Genomic DNA, 19,148 nt, shown 5'->3' with positions numbered 1-19,148 from the left:
CAGCTAACGCCGATTGGCGTAAACTGGTCGTCTGCGGGTTACCATGGAGCGGCCTTTCCATGTCAGTTCACGGAGGGTGTCTCTGTGAACAGCCGGAGAGCTGCCGATCGCGGCTCGCCGGCAAAATGTAAACAGGCGGGGAAGAAATCCCCGCTGTTTACATCATATGGCGCTGCTGCGCAGCAGCGCCGCAAGGCAGATCGGCGATCCCCGGCCTCTGATTGGCCGGGGATCGCCGACATATGATAGGCTGAAGCCTATCCTTCAATGCGCAGGACGGAAATCCGTCCTGCGCAGCTCACAGGGGGAGGGAGGGAGCAGTGAGACGGCGGAGAACGCTGCGGAGGGGGGCTTTGAAGAGCCCCCCCCCCCCCGCTAAGCAAATGCAGCCGGCGGCGATCAGATCCCCCAGCAGGACATCCCCTAGTGGGGAAAAAAGGGGGGTAGTCTGATCGCCCTGCTGCACTCCTGATCGGTGCTGCGGGCTGTAGAGCCCACGCAGCATCGATCATTGAAAAATCCTCTGGTCGGCAAGTGGTTAACTAACCATGTTTTTTCTTGCTGTCTGTGTTCCCGTAGGAAAGATTTCACTTTCCTTCCCGTTTTGTGATCCTGCCACCGGAACACAAGTTGGGTGACTATCTCTTCAACTGAAACCCGGACAGTGATAGCAAAACTAACAGGCATTCTAACCCTTCCTTTTTGTATCCAGAACTAGAAGAATTTCAGTATTGATCGATCAGATTGAAGCTGCCATTTCTCTAGCTCAAGCAACATTTTATCGCCGACAGTTTAAGGGCTGGTTCACATGGACGTTCGCTCCTCAGTTACTGCCAGCGTTCAGAACGTCATTGTCAAATGCTCCCATTCAAGTGAAAGAGTGCTTGTACTGGGCTTTTGCGCGAATGCAGTGCTCTGATCCAGATTTTCCACGTCGTTTGAGGAGACCCTGGACGCTACGTGTAGCGCCCAGGGTCGGTTAAGCGCCACGGGGGCGAAAACGCAGACCGCAATGGAAAGCACGAACGAGACGCTGCTGGGAGCCAGACGGACGTCATGTGAACCAGCCCTTAGGAATCTGCCTTTTGCGACAACCACCAGACAGAGAACTGCTTCCAAACAGAGAAGTGCTTCCTTCAAATTTTCATGAAACAAGGTGGCAAAAGTATTGACAGTTTGGTCCAGAGTGTGAGGCCTTCATGACAACAGGTTTAATCCCTAGCTCATCTTTAGCTTTTTTTTTTTTAAATTGCATTTCATAGAAACAGGATTATAAAAAGAAATCCACCCAAAATTGCAAAAATATTCCTTTTTGTAATATTAAAAAAGTAAACATATTTTGGTAGTAGGTTAAAGGTGGCCAGTGCAGTCGCCCGGCAACCTCCTCATGGTCTGCACCATGGCCACACCTCCTTGCTGACTGACAGCAAATGGGATAAGGTTGTTAGTCACTGGGGGAAGTGTGGCTTGTTTGAAAAGCAGGGTGGCCAGGGAGGAGAGTGAGTGAAAGGAGGATGTTTGGTATGCACGATGAGCATCTGGGGACCAGTGGGATACTGCAGCTGTAAGTATAGTTTTGCAATTTTTCATCCTTTTTTTTGTTCATTGCATTTCTATAAAATGAAACTAAAAAACAAAAATGTGAACTAGGGCTTCAAATGCCATAAAACAACTTTTGTGCATGGATCACCAAAACCATTGCTTGATATTTTTTTTCTCTTTTTTTTTAAACCACTGCTTTGTTAAAAGTGCTTTGTGGCTTTACATGGTTATATGAACATGATTAGAGAAACAACTTGTGAAAAACAGATGGCTACAGGATGACTGAAAAAGAAAAGCAATGGGAGGGGTCTCTCAACAAACCCTTTTTTTTTTTTTAGAAAACAAGGCTGCTTGGCATTAGGGAAACCATTTTGAATCCAGGATGCCATTTTGAATTATCCCATTTTTATTTTCAGAGGCCTTTGGAATAAAAGTTTAACTTAAGAAGGCATTCTCTATTAAGGGGAATAAACATATGAAAAAAATATATATTCATATACACTCCATACATATATGCATGTCAATGTACACAGCGTTCTCTTCCTTACAATATACTGTTTAAGAACGATTTCATGATCAACAGGCTCATCAGAGTTTGATTAGGAGCGGAGTTTTCTGCGAGCCGAGGAACTGTAGCACCTCCTCCCTCTTGCGCCCACCACCAAAGCCACTAAAAAGGAGGAGGAACGAGAGGGCGAGGGAATGGGAAGTAGGTTAATCAGATCATAGTTCATATTTATATATTTATAATATATATATATTAAAAGTGACTTAAGACTTAAAAATTGAATTAGTATTTATACAAGGAAAAAAGTGCAGGTGGAATGAGATATCCATCAGGACGCTGATCGCTTAGAAACTGGAGTGGTTTAGGTGGTACAATAATGGGTCACAGCGTCCATCTTAGCCCCTTCAGAGCCAGCCATGAAAGCTTTCTGGTTCTGTGAGGACTAAGTCTGTTTAAAGTGGATTTCCAGTCTCATCTCAGATTGGTAGGATTTATTGTTGGTATATTTCTTGATCTGAAGCTTATAAATGGTATTTTATTGTTATTTTGTAGATTTCTGTGTTTTGGTTCCTCTCTCCCCTTCGCCAGGTAACAAAAGAAAAGGAAGAGGCTGAGACAGTGGTGGAGTCGTCGTGAGCTGAGCTCAGTTACTGCAGCACTGGCTCCTAGCAGGGGGGTTGCTTTCTTGGAGGTCCACCCCCCTGTTCCTTCCAGGGGCTCCTTGTGCACTTTGGGGTTCATTCTTCGGCAGTTTCTTGGCTAAAGCACAAAGGAAAGAGATCACAGGTCAGGAATAAAGTATAACTGCAATGAGTATATTCAGAATGTCATTACAATAACATGGACCACTAACAAGATACTCAATTTTTGTGACTAGCCAGATTCAGTAAAATAGGACAGTAAAAATAAAACAAGGTGAGGGGTGTTTGTGAATATACCACTCGCAGGAAACACACAGCTGTGCCCTGTTCATGTATGGGCGGAGCTGCACATACAGTGCGCCTGCTTGTGCATGTAGGAAAAAGCTCTGCATGTGTGACTCTGTGCTGCCACGCACACCCAACTTGCACCTGTGCAGTGTGGCCACACTCGTACAGGGACAGGAGCGTGGCCGCGGAAACGTATTAGACAACCTCTTGTGGAATATCTTCACAGAGTCCCAGCGCTGGATGAAGATGGGGAAGCATCTGGATTATACAGAGGCTTCTCTACTGAGGCTAGTATCTAGCAACTTTTTTCTCAAAGGTACCCTTCTAAAGAATAATTTTATAGCATTTTTCTCCCTGGGGACTCAAAGTGCCATGACCCTGTGTTCTGCAGCCTTAAAGGCCCAGGACAAGAGGTGGGTTTTTAGCCTTTTCTTGAAGCTGTTCAGAGAAGGAGCCTCTCGCACTGACTGTAAAAGCGAGTTTCATCGAGTAGGGGCTACATAGGAAAAGGCCCGAGCACCAAATGTTTTTAAGTGCTCCTGTGAATAACCAAATTAGTCTTACTGGCGGAGCGGAGGGTGCGTGGAGGGGCATATAGCTCCAATAGATCCGCTATGTATTTGGTTCCCATGTGGTTTAGAGCCTTGAATGTCAGCAGGTAGATCTTAAAATAGATTCTCCATTCTACTGGCAACCAGTGAAGCGTTTGCTGTACTGCGGAGATGTGTGAGCCGCGGCAGGCATTGGCTAGGAGTCTGCCCACTGCATTCTGTACTAGCTGCAAGGTGCGCTGAACTTTATTCTATGAATAGCGCATTGCAGTAGTGCAGGCAGGAGGGTACAAATGTACCACATGCCAAAGGATGAAAAAGGCCTGGAGTACCCAAAATGCTCCCTTGATGCGCACTACCGATCATCCAAATCCTTCTGGAGGATGGCAGTGGACAGAATTGTCTCTCTGCTAGCAGGTCTGGCAAGTGATTACTGCATGCTTTCTGTATAAGGCAGAGGAATAGGATCTTAAAAATGTGGCAAGCACACAAAATCAGTACCACTACTAAGAACTAGCGCTTTATAGTTACGGCTCTGTGTAAAAACAATTTGATTTTTGGAGTTACTCAACTTTAAAGAGGAACTCCAGTGAAAATAATGTAATAGAAAAAAAGTGCTTCATTTTTACAATAATTATGTATAAATGATTTAGTCAGTGTTGGCCATTGTAAAACCTTTCTCTGATGTACATTCTGACATTTATCACATGGTAACACTTTTACTGCTGGCAGGTGATGTCAGTGGAAGTATCTGCTGCTTGCTTTTTTGGCAGTTGGAAACAGCTGTAAACAGTTATTTCCCACAATGCAACGAGGTTCACAGACCGGAAACTGCCAGGACCATGGTCCTCAGTTTCCTGTGGGAGGAGGTTTCACCACAATATCTGCCATACAGAGCCCCCTGATGATCAGTTTGTGAAAAGGAATAGAGTTCTCATGTAAAAGGGGGTATCAGCTACTGATTGGGATGAAGTTTAATTCTTGGTTTCTCTTTAAAAGCGATAGAATAAAACTAAAAATAATAATTTTTTTGTATAGCGCTTTTCTCCAAGCGTTTGTGAGGCAGCCACTAGAGCACACTCAGTGGGCAGTAGCAGTGTTAGGGAGTCTTGCCCAAAGAACTCCTTACTGAATAGGTGCTGGCTTACTGAACAGGCAGAGCTGAGATTCGAACCCTAGTCTCATGTGTCAGAGGCGGAGCCCATAACCATTACACTAGCCAGCCACTGGAAAGTACAGAGGTAAGTGTGGCAGTTGCCTCACATGCTGGTAAGAGTCAGGTATGGGATTAAAAAAAATAAATAAAATAAAAAAACATTTTTACAACGTGTTCCACAGGACTGGATCACTTCTTCAGCTAATGTGTGAGAGTCACTCATACCATAGTGAGATGGCCAAAAATGCACATTACCTGCAGAAATGGGCCACGAAAGGCATTGTACAAGTGCCCATAAATATTTTATATCATATACCTTCTTATCCCCACCCTCTTGAGGTTTTCTGAGCATCACTCAGTGTGTACTGTTCAGAGGGGGACAATAAGGGTCTATGTCCCTTGGGTGACAGTTTGGCATAGATTTCTGTACGTGTTGCTAGTCTTCAGTACAATGAAGCAGCTTCCTCTGGGTAGGTCGAGTGGGAGAACAATGTGCTCAAGGGTCCAAGATCAGCCTCCACCCCACTGCTGCTGCCAGTGGCCCTCTTGTTTGCAGTCACATGCCTGTCTGTGTATGAAAGAGTGGCTGTGCTGCACCTGTGTGAGTACAGCCCACGATTGTACAGGAGCATGAAGTTCTTTGTGCAAGAAGGACGCAGATGGATAAATCTTACCTATGGCCATAAAGATTTCGTTCACATTCATGGCGGTTTTAGCAGACGTCTCCATGAACAGCAAGCTGTTGTCATCTGCATAGGCTTGAGCTTCCTGGATTGGGAGTGGGAAATAAAGAGTCAGACAACAAAGCGTGGATTATATTACCCCCATTTCTAAGCATGTGAAATAGTGGGCTGAACTCCCAGTGAAAGAAGCTCACCTGAAAATCTACAGCTCTCTTGTTGGAGAGGTCAGCCTTGTTCCCAGACAAGGCAATTACAATGTTTGGGCTGGCCTGTCTCTGGAGCTCCTTCACCCAGTTTTTCGCTCTTGCAAACGTTTCCTACAAAAAGACAAAAAGTCAGCATAAGAAGGTGGAAGTGTTGCAGCATTACTTCACTTTATAACCAGGTATATAAAAAAATTGACATCTTGGGGAAAATAGTCAATTTCCTTGCCTTTAATTCCTCATTCTTCAGGTTCAATACATAGGAGGGAGGGGTGGAGGCGCCCAAAATATACGGGTGTTACAATTTTAAAACAGAACGTGTAAATGAGAGGTAATCACTTACCTCTACAGAAGTTACAAACACCAGTTCAACTGGAAAAAGATGTATTCAGAAAATTGACAATTCGCAGGTCATGGCCAACTTCCTCAGATCAATACAAGTACCACCATAGCAGCATAAGGAGTAGAGTGTAGGCGCCTACACGTTACTCATGCTGCATTTTTTGTATTGACCTGAGGAAGTGGGCCATAACCCACAAAACGCGTTGTCAATTTTCATTATTTTTCCAGTTGAACGGTTTGTATCTTCTGGTAAGGTAAGAGATTACCTCTCATTTACACGTTATGTTATTTTGGGCATCTCCACCCCACCCTTCTTTCAGTCAGACCTCCTTTGGAAGCAATAGCTTTGCAGTTTTCTGAAAGTGTATTGAACTACAGGAGAGCAAATGTCCAGCATCCGGCAGGACCTAGAGCACCAAACACTTATACTTCCGTCCCCTATACCTAATGACACTGCACCATTGGGCTCCTGGTCTCTCTACTTCTCGTTCAGGTGCTCTTGGTCCCTACAAGTACCACCAGACCCACTCTAAGGTTCAGTATGATCTGCATACTTGTTCTAGAACAAAGGAAATGCATAAAGCCGAATTAAAAGGTTTGGAAAAAGATGTGTAAATCTGTTGCTGAAATACGGGTTTTATCCTCCAGCCAAAGCCAGTTCAGTTCCTTATCCAGCCATTCCTGAATGTAACAGCCTTTTCTATGGCAGATGCTGTGGTTGGCGACGCCACTACCCCCTTGTCCCTTTGCTGTAGCAGCTCACGGTACCAAATAAGCTATATAGGCACTTGCAGACAAAATATGCTTGTGTTTCAGAAAGCCAAAGAATTATTTTCAGGGTCTTCTGTCACAACAAAATGAAGCGGAAAAAGCAGTGGACGTGACTTCTGTTATGCCTGGAGCACTTACATCGCATTGCCCCACAGGCAGCGTCACGGTTCAATGACTTTTATGGCCACTGCAATGAGCTGCAGCGTGTGGAGAGTACCGTGATGTGGTAAGTGTAAAGGGGCCTTATTCATAATCTAACAAAACACTGGAAACCTCAAACTTGCTTAAATGAAAAGAAGACCTGAGGTCATTGGAACACAAAAAAGACAGACAATCACCTAGGAAGAGGGAAGGCCTTTGAATTCTCCTCACCCTCACTGCCGCTCTCCAGGACCTCCTGGAAGTTCGTAGCTGCGCTCCTTCATGCACAAGTGTGGCTGTCCTGCACCCGCGCAAGTACGGCTACACACGAACATGCAGGGAGACCAGCTATGATATCAGACAGAGAACATTTATAGTTAAAGAGTTCAGGTTCCTGGCAATTTTATCTTTTTCATTACTTCAATCTAAGTGAGATAGATCTAGATTAAAAAAAAAAAATTCAGCATAGTTTTGGCTTCCTCTGGGTAATATTTTTCTCCTGGATATTTTATTTCATAGGCATTTCGAAGGGGGAAAAATAGATCTAAATGCAAAAATTGCAATTGTCGTCACATTTCACCGTTCCCGATTTCAACATAAGTGCCACTGTTATACAACACTTCAAAATCTAGCCTTTGACTCTACTCAGGTTAAAATGATACCACATATGCCTTATTTCAGTACTATTTGGGTATGTAGCAGACCATTATCCCAAGCCTGTGTGTCTGAAGCAATCGGATCTGATTGAGAGGGTGACAGTTCAGGCCCGGATGTACAGAGCAATGCATCTGTAAAGCACTGGGGCAGGATTGAACAGTCATCCTAGCGATCCCACCCGCTCAGCAGTCGTTAAAAAGATGTGCACGGATCTTAAAGGACACCTGAAGTGAGAGGGATGTGGAGGCTTCCTTGTTTAATTTCTTTTAACCTCTTGACGACCAGCTAACGCCGATTGGCGTAAACTGGTCGTCTGCGGGTTACCATGGAAACGGCCGCTCGATCGAGCGGCCTTTCCACGTCAGTTCACGGAGGGTGTCTCCGTGAACAGCCGGAGAGCCGCCGATAGCGGCTCGCCAGCAAAATGTAAACAGGCGGGGAAGAAATCCCCGCGGTTTACATGATACGGCGCTGCTGCGCAGCAGCGCCGTAAGGCAGATCGGCGATCCCCGGCCTCTGATTGGCCGGGGATCGCCGGCATATGATAGGCTGAAGCCTATACCACAATGCGCAGGACGGATATCCGTCCTGCGCAGCCCAGGAAGGGAGAGGGAGGTAAGGGGAGGGAGGGAGCGCACAAAACGCTGCGGAGGGGGGCTTTGAGGAGCCCCCCCCGCTACCCACTAATGGCCGGCGGCGATCAGACCCCCCCAGCAGGACATCCCCCCCTAGTGGGGAAAAAAGGGGGGTAGTCTGATCGCCCTGCTGCACTCCTGATCGGTGCTGCGGGCTGTAGAGCCCACGCAGCACCGATCAGTGAAAATTCCCCTGGTCGGCAAGTGGTTAAGCAATAGAGCTGCCTGGCAGTCCTGATGATCTCTTTGGCTGTAGTAGTGCATGAATCACATACCTGAAAGAAGCATGCAGCTAACATTTAATCTGGATGCTTTTTCATAGCTGCACCTGCCAGCAGTAAAGATGTGGCCTCCCGCGATAAATTTCAGAATGTAAATCAAGGTCGAGTAAAAGTTTTACAATTGGCAAACACTGGCTAAAGAAGTAGTCAAGTGACATTGTAAAAAATAAGCAATTTTATTAATATTTTCAGTACAGTTCCTTTTTAATCCATGTTAGGAGGAATGCATTCTTGCGTTTAAATTAGCATGTGGTTTGCTCTGATGGAGCTCCTGAAATGACTGGGTGGCATGGGAAAGGTTTTGGGGCCCGTTTAAAAAAGGTAGACTCAGACATTGTTACTGTCCATTTATCTCTGCATTGTGAGGCCCTTGTGTTCATAACCAATGGACTAGACTAAGGGCTGGTGCACACCAAGAGCGCTTCTGAGCGTTTTTAAAATTGCTAACTCTTCGAAAAGTGCTTGGCTAATGTGCTTGTATGGGCTTGTTCAGAGCGATATGATTTTTTCCCCCAATGCAAACGTGGGTCCTGCAGTATTTTGGCGGCGATTACACCTAAAATGTATAGGAAAAGTGGAAAATCGATCTAAAAAGCAATGAACAGAGCGATTTTAAAATAGATTTTATAAAAACAAACATTTAAATTAACAAAAAACCCACATTGCAGCAGCAATCCCAAAAGAAAGCTCTGTTGGTGGCAAGAAAAGGAGACAATTAATTTGGTTGGTAAGTTGGATGGCCGAGCAATTAACCATTAAAGCTACGCAGTATCGAATTTAAGCATGTGGTCCTCAACTGGTTAAATCTGCTGAGAATAGGTTCTCCCAAAACCTCCGATCAATTTAGATTAAAAAAATCGATTGAAAATAGCAGTAATGCTGGATACACACTATGCGTTTCCGCGTGCGACGCGGCCGTCGATACGCGTCGATTCGATTATTTCCGAACATTTCCGAACGAATTTCGATGATTTTTAGGTCGAATGCCATGTAAAGTATGGCAAATCGACCTAATGATCCATCGAAGCTTGAATCGGACATGTCGGAAATAATCGAATCGACGCGTATCGACGGCCGCGTCGCACGCGGAAACGCATAGTGTGTATCCAGCATTAGACAGGACACAAGATCTAGGGCTAATGAGGGGATGTCTGGGCTTCTGCGCCTGCACGTCACCTGGTGCGTACTGTACCTGCGCACAACTACTGCGCAGGCATTGCCTCACAAGCGCCGCCTCTGGGGGAATCGTGTGCAATGCAGAGCCGCGCTGACGCACGCCCACCTGCGTTGCAATTGGAAATAAACCCTTATAGAAAATAATTGTCAGTCTCAGTATCCCTCTCACTACAGGATGTGTAGCACAGTGGCAGGATAAGAATACTTTCCCCCCTTACAAGACAGGAAATATACCACACAAACCTGATATATACAAGATTTTCATGGCATAGTTACACATACAAAGCACACGATGAATGATTCATTCCATCTCTGAAAGAGTCATCATCAGAATGCTGTGTAAAGCTGCCTGTTTTGTGTGCCTCAGCAGCTATCCAGATCTACTGTTTACATGTTTAGGCTTTCCTGGCATACATACTGTGTTGGTGATATCGTATACAACAATGGCTGCTTGCGCTCCTCTGTAGTACATGGGGGCCAGACTGTGGTACCTCTCCTGCCCAGCGGTGTCCCATATCTCAAACTTCACCGTTGTGTCATCCAAACATACTGTCTGTGTTAAGAATGCAGCTGAGGGTAAAAACAGAAATTTTCCATTAAGCAAATAACCAAAACATGATTGTCACAATTGTACACTCCCAGCAGAACAAATACATGTATAATTAAAAAAAAAACTAAATTGAATTGCATTACAGTAAAGGTGGCCATACACTTATAGATGTGCCGCAGATTCGACCATCAGATAGATTCCTGTCAGATTCGACTTGACAGGCATCTGACAGAAATCTATCTGAAGTGTGCCACACACTAGAAACAGATTTCCAATACATTTCAGAATTAAATTTATTTGGAATCGTTCTCAATGCATTATTAGACCATTAGATCCAATGCAGCTCTATGGGCCATCGATCTGCTGCCAGCAGCAGACCGACCTAGATTTTCCATCCTGTCAGATAGATCAAACTAATCGAAATCGAACCCAAATCGATCAATCGATTTGATAGAATACATTTCTGATCGATGGATTCCATAGAATCAATTGCTGAAACCGACCAGTGTATGGGCCCCTAAGGTTACTATAATTTGTTTCCACTGGCTAGAGTATTTTTATACAGTTGAGGCCAAAATTATTAGCCCCAGGAGTTAGAACATTTTCCTAAACATCTTCCCTATGTTTGCAGCATTGGTGAAACTTGAAATAATCAAACATTCACCAGTGCTATTTAGTAGCTTTTGGTAAATGGTTTAATATAAAATACATTTTTAGGTGACGGTTTCAATTTAGGCGACAAAGCCAGTCGCCAGCCACTGCGCCTGCATTGCCATGGCCGCGTGCGTCCTGATTACCCTCGCTTGCCGGGAGAATCCTGTGCATGCGAAGCACAAGATTCTCTCATACTGCGCAGTATGCTCCCAGCAGCAGGAGCGCGATTGAGATCGCGTGTGGCCAGAGCATCGTTCCATGATGGCGTGGGCACAGGGTGGCTGCAGGGGGCTGGTATAAGCCCAAAAGTATAACATTTTATGGCCGGTGCTTAAAGTGAAGGTGCATGCTCAGAAACCATGCAATTTGGACCAGCTGGAAGAATGGGTCAAAATCCCTCAGAAGACCTGTGCCAGCCTAGTAAGGAACTACTCTAAGAGATTGTTGTCAGTTGTGGCTCAGAAAGGGTACACTATTGACTATTAATGGCCAGGGGGCTAATCATTTTGGATGTCTCATTTTTGCCTCGTTTCAAAATAAAAATAAAATTGTGTCAAAATATCCTAATTAAAAACTTTGTGGACAATGTTTTTATACTGTATTTATTTCCAAAATAAACACTTGCTAATAGTATTCATAGTATAGGGCAGTGATGGCTAACCTTGAACCTCCAGCTGTGACAAAACTACAAAGCCCATCATGCCTCTGCCTTCCCGAGTTGTGCTTAGAGCTGTCAGAGTATTGTAATACTACTTGGGACTTTTAGTTCCACCACAGCCGGAGTGCCAAGGTTAGCCATCACTGCTATAGGGTCACACTCAGAAATGATCATAGCAGTGCACTGACCTTTCAGGGTAGTCCTCTACCTACCTGGCACTAATTGTTATTTTCTGGGGCAGATCAACATCAGAAAAACAGATTTATGTTGCATCTGAAAAATGCTCTATTAGCATTATGTAGATTCAAGATGACCATTCTAGTCAAGAGCTATTTGCTAGCTGAAAATACACGAACTAAGTGTTATATGGAGGCTGCCATATTTCCTTTTAAACAAATCACATTGCCTGGCTATCCTGCTTATCCTCTGCCTCCAAAACCTTTAGCCACAGACCCTGATCATGCAGATCAGGTGTTTCTGACTGGCATCAGAATTTGCCGCATGCTTGTTCCAGGTGTGGTTCAGATGCTACTGCAGCCAGAAAGATCAGCAAGATAGCCAGGCAACTGTTATTGTTTAAAAGGAAATAAACATGGCATCCTCCGTATCCCTCTTAGTTCAGGTGTACTTAGTGTACGCTAGGGCATAGATTTCAACTTCTGCATTCGCTGAAAACATGACCCTCCCGTTGTCCATGCCAATGCTGCAGCGCTGTAACCCGCTTGCTCTGCTGTCCCATTGACAGCTGAACTCTGTATCTTGGTCAGGAGCCAAGACCCCGTGATCACTGCTCATATTTCAGTAAAAAAAAAAAAAAAAAAAAAAATTAATATATATATATATATATTCCCCCCCGGAATTTTTTTCCCAGCCGGGTTGCATGAAAAAGTAGCCGGGTGGGGCGAGATGAGAATGCAGGGCCAGTGCTTCTGTGAGCAACTCTGCTTACAGCGTAGGAGGAGGTGAGCCGATGACAGCCGGGTGGTCACCAAAACTAGCCGGGTGAAGCACCCGGCTAAAAGAGCCTGGGGAGAACAATGGAATATAATAATATATCTCTATATCAATATCTCTATCTCTCTATCTCTATCTATAGCTCTGGTCCTTAAGGGGCCAGAGACGGTACATCCGTAAGAGTTTAAACAAAATTGCTTACTACTGGATATCCAGTGTTGGGTCAAAACTACTGCATCTACAGTGATACAAATGATGATTGAAGGTTAATGCAGACTGAATGATCTGGACAAAAAGAGGTTAAACAGAAGAACCTGGGATGAGTTGTACTTTTGCCCGAATCAGCTGACACAACAAGATAAACTGAAAACCTGCTGACTCTCCTTTCCTGTCCTGGTCAGCTAGGAGCACTTCCTGCCTGGAAGCACAGGGTAATATACAGGAATACACATTGCAGAGGATTGCTTCCATTCTTTCCCAGGAAATCTCTACATATACTTGTTCAGAATTGTGCCAATCAAATGCACTGATTTTTAAGGCAGTGTGAGGACCTTTGTCCATGTAAAAAAACAGTTCAGGCACAGATGTACATGTTTAATAGAACAGCATGTTTAAAGAGTGAAAGTATTTTTACACTAGGTTCTAGTTTCACGTAAACGTGCACTTTTCTCCATGTCTGTGTGTATTTTTGGTTTGGGTTCCCCTCACCCTTCAACACTAAAATGCTAACAGTGAAAAGCAGACAATCGCAATGCTAAGCTCTCTCAGCACCACTGTGTCTCGGATCAAAGTACATGTGCTGTGACTAGATTATTAACACAACATGCTCCACTTTCCCTAATGATAATTAACTTACCTCCGATTGTGCTCTCCTGATATTCGTGGAACTGGCCTTTGACAAAGCGAAGGACAAGACTAGATTTCCCCACCGCAGACTCCCCTAGTAAAACCAGTTTGAACTGGCAGATTTTATTGCCGGCAGCCGGCCCGTTTGGTCGAGTATTTCCGCCTCGACCGGCCATTTCCCAGTGAAGTCAGTAGTTTGCGGCAGAAGCAGTGGACTGGGACGGTGTTGAAGGCACAAGAGGTGAAGGGATGGTGGAGTTGCTCACAGGTGAAGGGATGGTGGAGTTGCTCACAGAGGCTTGTCTTGTTGTCACACGGCTACACAAAAATAAAGAGAAATAGTATGTGTGAGTGTTTCATCATTTGTAAAATGCTCGTATTCCAGTTTCCTCCCAATTTTGACATCATAAATAGTGATGGGCAAACATCACAAACAATCGTTCGATCATTTTCACAAACATCCATTTGCGATGGAGCCATTGACTTAAACGATCATTTTTGTTGTACAACACCACTAATCATGAAAAAAAAAATGGTTTTGTAAACAGTATTGAAGGATCCATGGGTCAGGGTCTCGAAATATACCATTTTGCCACCAAGTTGCTGTATATAGTTGCTGTAATGCTGTTGCCATTAAGCTGTATATCAGGCCACAAAGAAATGCAGTTCAAATATTTTGCTCCAGTTGCAATCATCTTAAAGAGAATCTGTATTGTTAAAATCACACAAAAGTAAACATACCAGTGCGTTAGGGGACATCTATTACCCTCTGTCACAATTTCGCCGCTCCTCGCCGCAGTAAAAGTGGTTAAAAACAGTTTTAAAAAGTTTGTTTATAAACAAACAAAATGGCCACCAAAACAGGAAGTAGGTTGATGTACAGTATGTCCACACATAGAAAATACATCCATACACAAGCAGGCTGTATACACCTTTCCTTTTGAATATCAAGAGATCATTTGTGTGTTTCTATCCCCCTGCATCTCTCATGCACTGAAGTTTCAGGCTGCTCTTTTCTTCCTGCAAACAGCTTTGCCCTTGTCTGAATTTCCTCAGTATGTGAAAGCCCAGCCAGCTCAGAGGACGATTTATCCAGCTTGTAAAAGATAAGAGAGAAGAGAGAAGCTGCCCTAATCTAAATAATACACAGGCAGTGTGCATAGAGGGGCCTGGAAGGGGGAGTTCATAGCAGAACCACAACACTGAAGAACTTGGCAGCCTTCCAGACACAGGCCGACAAGTCTGACAGGGGAAAGATACATTGATTTATTACAGAGACTGTGATAGCAGAAAGTGCTGCAGTAAGCCAGAACACATTAGAATAGCTTTTGGAACTTGTAGGATGATAAAAAACAGGATGCAATTTTTGTTAGAGTCTCTTTAAGCACACTTGCTGCATGGATCAAGGGGTCTTTCTAGTCCAGGGCCGGGCAAACTTTTCGTGGCCCAGGCTGCATGCTGCAAACCGCATTCCTCAAATTTCTCACTTCCTTCCACTTGCAGAGTGAGAGCGGGTGGAAAGTGGGGAATTTAAAACTCCCCAGCGCCATCTCCATAGCAACACCGCGTCACATGGCTCCCCATCAGGAGTCACCAGCGTATAATACGCCGGCACGTCCTGATGGCAAGTCATGTTACGCCCTGTTGCCATGGAGACAATGCTGGAATAGGCACTGAAGTGAGTTTCAAATTCCTTGCCGCTTGCAACTGATGATTTGGGGGGGTAGAATTCGCCCACCAAGAAGTGGCGCATGCAGGTCGTAGTTTGCCCAGCGCTGTTCTACTCAAACCAACCTTTTTTTTTTTTACTGAACGTGGGCACCCCTCCCTTTGGTAATTAAAGTGGTATTAAACTATCATGATATTCAGTAAATGTGTTTACCTACTTTTTAATCACCCATACAGTTATATTTGCTTTTGTGCAAATTATGATCCATTTACAAAATTACAAGTTACCAAAGCACAGTTTTTCTGCTCAGAAAGCTGCCATTGTAATTCACTGCATAGCTACTGTATTTGTAAAAGTATTCAGTGAGAATTTGTCTTCTGTGTACTAGTCTGTGTTCAGCTCAAACACTGCTTGAAAGGTTCACTAATAGAGGCTGAAATATAAACAACATAATGTAATCACTTTCCCAACTTTAAGGGCTGTGTTTAACTGTTTGAAATGCCTTTGTACCACCATTTTCCTGGTAGTAGGTTTTATGCTGTAAATCTGATTGAGCAAAGAAGAAATGCAGAGTTTCATACCACTTTAAATTACGACCTAAAAAAATAGCATCTGACTGATCATTTTCTGTTTTAAAAAGTCCCTAAATATGTGTATTCCACTGAAAATAGCAGCAGTGGCATCAAACATGACTAGGGCATGGTGTCTTATGGGAGTATTAAGCCGTGGCTGTTCACCGCCCCTTCCAATCAGAACATGCGATAGAGGCTTGGTTGAGCTACTGGGGGGTATTTAGGAGCATTTTGGAACATTCAGACATAACCTAATTTATTACCTGGAAGAGGAGCATGGATTTAATAAAAAGCTAGGGTTTAACTTTTTACGTAATTTCCTTTCTATGTTTTGTGTAGAGTTCCTATTTAACATTTGGACAACACGCTAACTTATCAGATATATGTTATCATTGGTGCCTGGAGTTGGTGTTTCAAGTATACAATATTTGGTCATCAACATCGATGAACTGTTGATAAAGCTGTATAGAGATTACCAATAAATAAGGTTCTAATTTTCAAAGTTGTTGCTAACTGCATACAGCCTAGAAATAAGCCAATCACAAACAATCTGCAACTTCTGCATCTGACTACGGTACATGCTCTGTAAAGCAACACTGACACCCCCCTCAGCACTGCATTTTGAACATCTACAGTTCCTGTTGGCAAATGACAGATCTTCCACTAGTGTAAAGATTCCAAAGAGCTCATATTAGCGTAGAAAACAAAGTGGAGAAGTGATATTTATAATACACATTTGTCATGTATGTGACCTGCATCTGGTGTTTCAAACCCAACAAATCTGTACACGGAATGTAAATTAGAATATCAAGCAGCATGGCTATAGTGCAGTGCCAGCATTGAAGAACCCCACTCTAGAAGTAAAATGGTAAAGGTAGGCATACAACAGCAAGATGTGGTAAAAGACTGAGATCTTCTCGATATTGATCCTTTAGCAGATTCTCACTGTGACACACTCTATATTAGAGCATATCCCATTCCCTGTCACAGCCACAAGCTTTGTATTGTTTATTGCAGCGGAAAGCCTCAGAGACGTGCTCTTTTGCCACCCTTTCTGTGCATGTTCAGTCTGCTGAAAAATAGCCTTTTCCAGTCAACAACACGATCAAACAGCAATCTATTGGGCCTTCTTCCTTTAAAGGACGACTAAAGTGATAAGAATATGAAGGCTGCCATATTTATTTTCTTTTAAAACGATACCAGATGCCTGGCAGCCCTGCTGATCTATTTGGCTGCAGCAGTGTCTGAATCACACCCAAAACCCGCATGCAGCTAATCTGGTCAGACCTGACAATGGGCTGGTGCACACCAGAGCGGTTTTGGAGCGTTTTTTAAAACGCTTGCAGGGGGGAAAACCGCTTGGCTAATGAAAGTGAATGGGCTGGTGCACACCAGAGCGGCTCGTTTTATCCACAAATGCAAACTCGGAGGCTGCAACATTTTTTAGATTTCTGAGGCGTTTCTGCCTCAATGTTAAAGTATAGGAAAGTGGAAAACTGCTCTGAAAAACGCTAGCTCAGAGCGGTTTTCCAGGCATTTTTGTTACAGTAGCTGTTCAGTTACAGCTCTACTGTAACAATATATGAAATCTGCTACACAAAAACGCTCCAAAAACGCTAGGCATGTTTAGAAAACCTCTCTAACCATGCCTAGAATCACTCTGAATTATGCTTCAAAAACCTCTAGCGTTTTGTGGATCTGCTAGAGGTTTTTGGTGTGCACTGGGCCACCGTCAGAAACGCCTGATCTGCTGCATGCTTGTTCAGGGACTATGGATAACAGTATTAGAGGATCATCACAACAGATCACCAGCTGTCACCAGACAACTGGAATTGCTGAAAAGAAAATAAATATGGCAGCCTCCATATCACTCTCGTTATAGTTGTCCTTAAAAGGGAACCTGAAGTGAGAGGAACACAGAGGCAGCCATCTTCATTCCTTTATAAACAATGCCAGTTTCCTGGCTGTGATGCTGAGCTTTTGGCTTTGGTTGCTTAAAAGGAACCAAATACAGTATGCCAGCCTACCTATACCTCTCACTTTAGGTTCCCTTTAAAAGCAATTTGTTACATTCAATATTTATACTAAATCTACCATCTAATCTATAGCAAGTGTTATTATAACGAGTGCCTAGCTTAAAAGGATAAATACATTTAGACAACAGCATTACAAAAAACACAGAGAAAACATAAATTTTTATTAGTATACCACCTTTCCCAAGTGTCCATACTGTAGCCATACCCTCAGTCTGTACTACTGCCACACACTGAAGTATACCATTACTCACACTTGGGATGCTGGGTAATGACCTGCTGTGCGTTCTACAGGACATGAATATTTTATTGACCACAAGTTATGAGCACATTACAACCCCAGCAGTTACAGCATAAAAATGTGCAGGAAATGCTGCTCATGCAATTCTATTGAATAAGAACTGAGATTTTACTGGAAGGAATACCATAGCGTGAGCAAGGAGAGCAACATATGCCTTTCTTGCTCTAAGGAAAGCCACCATTATACTCAAATAGGAGACTTTAGTATAGACAAGCGTTCTCCCTCTATCGGAAAGAGGAGGTAAAAGTAGCCGACTACTATAAATGCTACCTTTACTCTGAGTACATTTATAAGCGGTACCTATTTGGGTGCGGTTGACTGACTGATGGTGAACAACCACACATGTAATGTTTGGTGGATGCTAACTGCTCACCAAGATGTTGGATTTGGTATGGTTTTCGCCTCAAGATGCCTGGAAACATTCCAATACAGCGGCAGCAGAATGTGGTGTCTGTGTGAACGCTGCAAAAGGGTGACATCAGTATATAGAGATGGGCTGGACAGAGACTAGGCTATGGTGTACAGATCTCTTTATCTTACCACAGGGAAAGACCAATAATGTAAGCAGAAGGCTCAGCTCATGCTATGCTGAAGTGGCACTACCGTATTGTACGGGTGTATTGCTTCAGGTATGTGCTATTTGTTGTAGATTGCGTCGCCTCCCTGAAGTCAATGCATGACATTCATTTGACAAGTGGCAATGCAATCGGCTATTATTGGCCAAGATGACCAGTTATGATCCACAATGGACAACCCCCTCCCACCCAATGATAAAATGGATACGCGTGACCCAGCCTGTAGAAAATCTATTAAAAAGTTATTCTAAATACAATTTTGCCTTCTTGGGAAAAAACAAACAAAAAAAAACAAAAAAAAGGATTGGTGAGGGTCTGGAAAATTTATTAGCTACAGGCTCACTATACACCAGAGGTTCTGAACTTGAAAAGCTTTGCTTTCAAGGGCATAAAGAGATGATTTGCATATTCAGGAGTGATGCATCATGGGAAACAAAGCTAGCCAGGAATAAGGCTATGCACACACTTAAGCCATTTCAGGGGGCACTGCAATAACACATGGTTCAGCACCTGGCCAAACAGCATGAATTGCTCTATGGCAATGGGAGGGCGTGACTGCACGAGCAGCACCTTGCTGTAGGAATGTTCGCTCAGGTACCGAAAGTAATAACAGGAGGCGTGGGGGCAGCAGTTCATTCCCGTACATAGGGCCAACATCAGGGGATACCTGTGCTTACTTTACATATCTAAAAAAGGAGCATGTAGCTTCATTTAGTACTGTAAATAGCAGAGATTAGCCAATGTCTGTTGAGGTAAAGCCC

General features: G+C 43.8%; 1 protein-coding gene across 2 annotated transcripts in view; it reads right to left on the bottom strand.

Moving 5' to 3' along the window:
* Window positions 1–229: 229 nt before the first annotated feature.
* The window catches only part of RAB5C (RAB5C, member RAS oncogene family), a 50,607-nt gene continuing 31,688 nt past the window's right edge, over window positions 230–19,148 (bottom strand). For both annotated transcript variants that reach the window (XM_068262193.1, XM_068262194.1), the window contains exons 2-6: window positions 13,248–13,555; window positions 9,994–10,145; window positions 5,564–5,686; window positions 5,361–5,454; window positions 230–2,809 (exon numbers count right to left, since the gene is read on the bottom strand). In XM_068262193.1, the coding sequence (XP_068118294.1) occupies window positions 2,694–2,809; window positions 5,361–5,454; window positions 5,564–5,686; window positions 9,994–10,145; window positions 13,248–13,413 (651 nt within the window). In that variant the 5' untranslated portion in view covers window positions 13,414–13,555 and the 3' untranslated portion in view covers window positions 230–2,693. The remainder of the gene's footprint in view (window positions 2,810–5,360; window positions 5,455–5,563; window positions 5,687–9,993; window positions 10,146–13,247; window positions 13,556–19,148) is intronic.

Source organism: Hyperolius riggenbachi, chromosome 12 (genome assembly GCF_040937935.1).
Source record: "Hyperolius riggenbachi isolate aHypRig1 chromosome 12, aHypRig1.pri, whole genome shotgun sequence".
Taxonomy (NCBI): Eukaryota; Metazoa; Chordata; class Amphibia; order Anura; family Hyperoliidae; genus Hyperolius; species Hyperolius riggenbachi.
Note: the sequence above shows the minus strand (reverse complement) of the source record. Positions and strands in the feature narration are given on the sequence as shown.